The following is a 6,607-nucleotide window of genomic DNA, read 5'->3' as shown; positions in this document are numbered from 1 at the left end:
GCAGTGAGTTCTAGAGCTCTAAAGAAGGGCTATTTGGAGTCACAGGGTGTTTGTAAGCCCGTGGGGCCTCATGGACATGCCCTGCCAGCTGTCCTTCCTATTTTACATTGGGCACCTCCACTTAATTCAATAACAGAAGCATGGCATGGGGAGCAAGGCAGTCTGGCAAGGTAGGAGGTCCTCTGGGGCTTTACAGGCCAATGCCAGCACACTCAACTGCACCCAGAAACCCTGAGGAAGGTACTGTACATTGTGGGGCACCAGTCAGGTGCACCAGGTGAGATAAACCTCTCCGTGGTTGGCACCAGATTTTGCGTGGAGTTAAGGTACACCCAGATGACATGCAGTTGTAAGGCACTGCCAACCACTCCTTCTGGGCCAAGGCTAGAAATGGCCTTATCGCAGTTCCCAGTAAGAAGGAAACATTCTGTGCGCAGCGCTGCTTTTATTGCAAGACTCTCCCAGACTTTGCTGTGGGGCCCCTAGGGAGGAGGCACTCTCCCTCCCTAGCAGCATTTCGCTCCTTTGTTACCAAGCTGCCAAATGCTGACTTTGCAGATTGTGAGCTGTGGTTGTGACTTAGCCCAGCTGGGCTTAGCCCTCATAACAGCCTGCATGCACTCAGTTGCCTAGCAAACAGTGACAGCTCTGTCCTCGCAGTGAGAAACACCAGGGCCAGGGCCCTTACACACTGAAGTTATACCCCTGGGCCTTTCTCCTGCCTGAGGCAAGGTAGTTCATGAAAGCAAGGTTGGGGCACATGGTTAAGGGGACTGTGGTGGGTATCTCCCTATATACTAGGGACCACAGGTCCAGGCCAGAAAATCCTGCATATTTTGCTCACTTGATCTAACCAGAGTGCTCCCTAGGTCAGTGGGTATTTTTCACAGACTGTCCCATGACCACTCCGAACCTTCACAAATAGCCAGGTCTGGACCTGAAGACAGTGAGGAGGACAACAGGATCAGCGGCAGTAGAAGTGACAGCAACAAGGACTGTGAATTAACTGAGATGGGAAACCCCAAATTGGTTGGACTAAGGGACTGTGTTTGGGTTAGGGAAGGGCAGAGGGTGGGTGCGCAGGGGCGCAGGGGAGTGGGTGCAGTTATTGTAACAGGTGCCCAGGTTTCTTAAGGTGGTTTTAAAAAGAAAAGGTGCAATGTATATATATATATATATATATATATACACACACACACACACCCCCCTATATATATATATATATAGAGAGAGAGAGAGAGAGAGAGAGAGAGCTATTTTAATTAAAAAAAAGTTCTGGATTAACATGCTGGAGGACCATGAGTTAAGAGCAAGCAGATTCTCCAGCGCAGGCATCCTGGGAAGCCGGGCTTTATTGGGGGAAATACTTATTCCTTCAATGGCTGAGCAAAGAGCATGAATTGATAAGCCACTGGGCACTTGTACCAGGTGCTAAATTGCAGAGGAAGAAATGGCCCAGTACTCTTATCAAACCAATAACAGGGCCTCTGGAGACCCTGAGGAAGACCTAGTGAGGGACAGCTTTGCACTGCCTGTCTCTGTACTACCCTAGGAGTCTCCTGCTGCCTCCTGAGGAGAGCTGAAACAGGCAGTCCATCACCATAGACAGGGTGATGGGCCACAGAACAGCCCCCTGCCACAACACTAGCAGGGATTACAATGTAAGATGCCGATGTTGGATGTGCCTTTAGTATGTGTGAAGGTATGTACCTTCCCTGGAGGTTGGACTGAGTGATTGTAACAGCCTATTATTTATTGCTAGCTAGTGTGTGGCTCCTTTTGCTTGTGTTGCTTGAGGAGTCAAGGGGTTTGATTCCCACTAGCAGCTGTGCTCTCTGCATGTGACAATTAATGGGGCTGAGGATGGGGGCAAAGCACAGCAGAAAGAGTGGAAAGAAGGGGAGAGCATTTCAAATATAGCAATGACCTGTTCATTCAGGCTGGCCTTAGGGGCACCTTTGACTTGATCTGACCCTCAGCTGGCTGCCACAAGCTGTGTACTGCAAGCAGCTAAAGGCACTTCTCCCCCACTGCTGGAGGATGGGGATTCACATGCTCCAGTCTTGTGCTGCTGTGAAGCCCCGAGCAGCCATGAGGAGCAGATCAGGGACAACTGTAAAATCCCAGGCAGCTGCAGGTTGGCTGCAATACTAGCTCCTTTTCTGCAAGGTTACACCAATCCGAGTTCTGAGCTGCAGAGATGCCAGGAGAGCAGCCTCCCTGCTAACCTGCACACCCATGGCTCAACCAATGCTTTCCTCGGGTGGTGGAAAAGGAAGGCATTCAGGGCTCCGTCCAGGTACTGCAACAGGCAGTGGGTTTCCTCCTTGCAACAGCTGGAGAGAGAAATCAGGGAGCCCCACAGTGCAGTGAAAGCAGGAGTCATCCTGTGCTGTTCCTCAACTGAGGATCAGACTAGCACACGAGGAACATGGGAAATGGATTAGGGGGTTTATAGATTTACATGCCTTGATGGCTTAATGTATAGAGCTGAGAGCACAAGAATGCTATGTGCTGGGGTGGGAGGGCGCACAAGTGTTGTGCACAGTGCTAATCCCTCCAGGGGACATGGCGAGGCAGCAGCAGGGACCTGTCCCCTGCCAAGCATGGAAGCTAACCCCTTTGGACCCTGCTTCAGTCCCCTGGGAAGTGACCCAGGCAAGATTCCTGAAGCAAGGATCGCAAGGAGCAAGAGCAGTTCAGAGGTTGGGTCTGTTTGGTTCTGCTTCTTCACTGGCTCATGAAGCCAAGTGCTGGGGGAAATGGAGGGGGCAGGGGATACTGGGCCTGAGCATTGAGTGGGGCAGTCTGGGGTTGTGGGCATGGCCAGTGAGGTCTGAAAACAGAAGGTTTGGAAGGTAAGGCTGTTTGAAGAGGTATGGCAGCCTTTCACTTTGCATGACCCTCAAGGTACGGCATTTGTGGTGTCTGCAGGTCAGAGAGTGCACACAGAAGTCAGCATGAGATTTTCATTCTAATACTGGGTCCCTTACAGAGATGAGTTAAACCAGTGAATCTTTCTGCTGAGGAAAGAAGCAAATGCATACTAGAATCACAGCTCCTGGGGCTAGACGTCTCCCCCCGGTCAGCTCCTAGAGCTTTTTTAATGATTGCTCCCAAAGAGGAAAGCTGGCTTGGCAGGGCTGAAGGTCAGGACTCCTGGGCTCTACTGCCTGCTCTGTGAGGAAGCATCACCTGCAATGATTAGAGCACATAACAGGGAGTCAGACAGGCTCCCTGGGTTTTGTTCCCAGGCTGTGTGACCTTGGCGTCAAAGGTCCTCCCTGGCCTAGCAGCTCATTGGATTAACATCATGAAAGCACGCCAGGTCCTGTGAAGCCAATGGTACAGCGGGCAGTGATGTGGGTAGCATCACATCTGGCCCCACCTTGACTCCCCAGTCTCAATGACCAGGAACCTATTTACCTTTGGGTCAACTGGGGGTGGCTTTTTGCCTAGGGCCAGAGCAGGGCTCAAACTCAAGCCTGTGGAGCCACTAAGACACCTCAGCCACTCTTCCTGTACCTTGGGTGAGTCAGCTGAAGTATAGTTTTGTGTTGAGAAGCAGCTCTCAGCCCCTTTCCTCTCCCTGCTGCCTAGAAGACAAAACGCTCCAGGCCAAAGAAGGAAGAAGCCTCCCCATGGGACTGTCAGGTTAGACACCCCCCAAGGGAAGGAGGGGCTCCAAATGCCATCCCAGGACTTTACCATATGGTGCTGACTCCCGGCATTGGCATCCGTTCTCAGCAGACAACTGTCCCCAGGGAACCGCTGTTTGATCAGCTGACACTGTGCTGTATTGAGGAAGTGAGTCGGTTCTTTACGTTGCACATCTGAGGAAGCAGAAGGAGCTGAAAGTGTCGCAAGGGAAGTGACTGTGTGTGAGAAATTTCCCTTACTTGGCGCCGTGGGCTGGCTGCCTTTGAGCAGAGGGTACTCGGGCTCAGCACAGGATCTGGTCCCCTCACCAGGTGCAGCTGGCTCCCTGGCCTGCTCCCTGCCAGCCGAGGGGAACTACATGCTGTTTGGGCCCGGACGGTATCTGTCACACCATGGTTCACGCTCTGCTGAGAGCCACTCTGTGACAACCCCGGCTGTGGAACAGGATGGCCACTCCAACCCACAGTGCCAGCAGCTACCAGGGAAGATAAATTCCTCAGCAGAGCAGCTGTCCAGTAAGGCCTGGGCCTGCTTGCTGTTCCTGGCAGTCTCATGGACTGGTCTGTGCTTGAGCCATCGGCCTGTGCAGAGAGCTTGGCTCTAGGACAGGCAGCTCTCCCCACATTTCCCCTCCCCTGTTTGCTATGCTTGCTTGTTGCCTCTTGCCTTTATATGCATCATCAGCTCACCCTGGCAGGGGCCAGAGGATCCCATTTCTATCTACACCACTCTCAGTGCAATGCAACTTGTGGTACAGGGACCTGACTGTTAGCAGGCATGGCAGTACTCCAGCACTGCCCAAATTATTTCATAGTTTCTAGGGTTGGAAGGGACCTGAATAGATAGATTATCAAGTCCGACCCCCTGCCCTGGGCAGGAACAAGTGCTGGGATCATAATACCCTAGCCAGATATCTATCCAACCTCCTCTTGAAGACCCCCAAGGTAGGGGAGAGCACCACCTCCCTTGGGAGCCCATTCCAGAGCCTGGCAGCCCTAACCATAAAGTAATGCCTCCAGATATCAAGCCTGAACCTGCTCTCAATCAATTTGTGGCCATTATTCCTTGTTATCCCAGGTGGTGCCCGGGAAACAGAGCCTCACCTGTTTTCTGCTGGTCCCCCCTGATGAGTTTATAGATGGCCACCAGATCCCCTCTCAGTCTTCTCTTGTGGAGGCTGAATAGATTCAGGCCCTTTAGTCTATCTTCATAGGGCCTGGCCTGCCGCCCCCTGACCATGTGAGTGGCCCTCCTCTGGACCCTCTCAAGGTTAGCCACATACCCCTTGAAGCGCAGCGCCCAGAACTGGATGCAGTATTCCAACTGCGGCCTGACTAGTGCTGCATAGAGGGGAAGGATCACCTCCCTGGACCTGCTTGTGATGCATCTGTAGATGCATGACAAGGTGCAGTTAGCCTTATTGACTACTTCCTCGCATTGGCAGCTCATGTCCATCCTGGAGTCAACAATGACTCCAAGATCCCTTTCAGCCACTGTGTTGTTGAGAAGGGTGTTCCCCAGCCTATAGGTATGTTGCAGGTTCCTTCTCCCTAGATGCAGCACCTTGAGGGTCTAAAAGCTTCCTAAATAATGAATTTGGCCTCACAATCTGCTCTACTGCAGGGCTTGGGGATCTAATTTTCCAGAGAAGGACACGGGGCAATGAGTTGGCCCAGGGCACATAGCCAGTCTGAGCAGAAACCAGGAGTCCTTGCTCCCAGGGCTCTACTCTAATCAGTGAATCACACTGTAAACTACAACCCTGCACTTCTGTAGGCAAACCACCCTGCTTATACCCCCTGTCCTGGCCTCTCTGACTCCCTTACTCTGCCCTTTCCTGATTCTGACCCCTGGTGCAGATCCCCCTTGCCCAACCCCTGCCCAATGCATCATGGCCTCTGTGGCACAGGAAAGGGAGGAGGGGACATGCAACAGAATTGTCTAGCCCACTGCAGTGATGCCGTGCAATTCACACTGTGCGAGCCCTTTAACAAGAGTGCTGGCCAAAGCTACAATGTGAAGAGGCAGGGACACCTGGCAAGGAGATGGCTTTGGGGCACGGGTGGAGAATGTAGGCTGTGAACTCCTCTCTACCTGCACCGGTCTCCCTGATACACACACTGAGGAGGGCACAGCACATTTTGTCAGGTCTGAGCCTGCCTGTCAGTCACAGGCTGCACTGGCCCATGCCATCCCAGCCTGGAGCTCACCCTGCCAAAATAGCAGAGAAGCATCAGGCATTGCCAGGCATCCCAAGCAGGAAGGAGGAGGTGGGGGCACATGGGCTGAGTCTAAGCACATTTGGCATGACATGGGAGAAGCAAGCTGTGAAGGAGGGGAGCTGAACTGGACCCAGAAGGGCAGGCTATAAACACAGGGAGTCGTGGGGGGAAAGTACAAAACTGGACGGCAGAAGGTGAGAGGCATGGACATAAGCACCCTGTGGGTGTAGGTCTGGAGTGTGGGGACAGTCTGATGGGGCTGGATCACAGAGGCCAGATAACAACAGGGTGCCAGAGCCAGAGGGCTGCAGTGAGCAATAGGAGAGGGCTCTGGGGAGGGTGAGTGGGAAATCTGCCATGCTGGACACCAGTCCTGGTGCCCATGTCCCATGCAGCAAGATGATTGCACAGCATCTGACTGGCTGGGGCAAGAAGGAGGGAGGCTGTAGATCTGTTCCTTAAGGCCTGGGGCCAGGGGGAGCTAAATGTGCCCTTGGGATGACCTGGTTGATCTAAGGGATATCTAAGCAGGGATGTGGCAAATTGTGCTTGCTTAGCCCCAAGGCAAGAGGCTTGGCAGGGGATGGGGAGTAACTTCACACACTGCCCATGAGCTGGACCCTGCTTACAGCAGCTGGTTCACAGGGGTGACAAGTGGGGCGATCCATGGTGACCTGCCTTTGCCCTGGTGTCAGGGGATCCCTGGGGCAGAACCAGCTGTGCTG

The 6,607-nt window shown here is 53.1% G+C and overlaps 1 protein-coding gene across 3 annotated transcripts in view; it reads right to left on the bottom strand.

The window, feature by feature from the left end:
* Positions 1–1,295: 1,295 nt before the first annotated feature.
* LOC102373457 overlaps positions 1,296–6,607 on the bottom strand; it is a 52,457-nt gene continuing 47,145 nt past the window's right edge. Inside the window, exons 31-32 of one of the 3 annotated variants that reach the window (XM_025197798.1) lie at positions 3,709–3,833; positions 1,296–3,195 (exon numbers count right to left, since the gene is read on the bottom strand). In XM_025197798.1, the coding sequence (XP_025053583.1) occupies positions 3,151–3,195; positions 3,709–3,833 (170 nt within the window). In that variant the 3' untranslated portion in view covers positions 1,296–3,150. The remainder of the gene's footprint in view (positions 3,196–3,708; positions 3,834–6,607) is intronic. The other 2 variants (XM_025197800.1, XM_025197803.1) reach the window with 2 other exon arrangements.

Source organism: Alligator sinensis, unplaced genomic scaffold (genome assembly GCF_000455745.1).
Source record: "Alligator sinensis unplaced genomic scaffold, ASM45574v1 scaffold198_1, whole genome shotgun sequence".
In the NCBI taxonomy this organism is placed as follows: domain Eukaryota; kingdom Metazoa; phylum Chordata; order Crocodylia; family Alligatoridae; genus Alligator; species Alligator sinensis.
The sequence above is the reverse complement of the archived record's forward strand: the minus strand, read 5'-3'. Positions and strand labels throughout refer to the sequence as shown.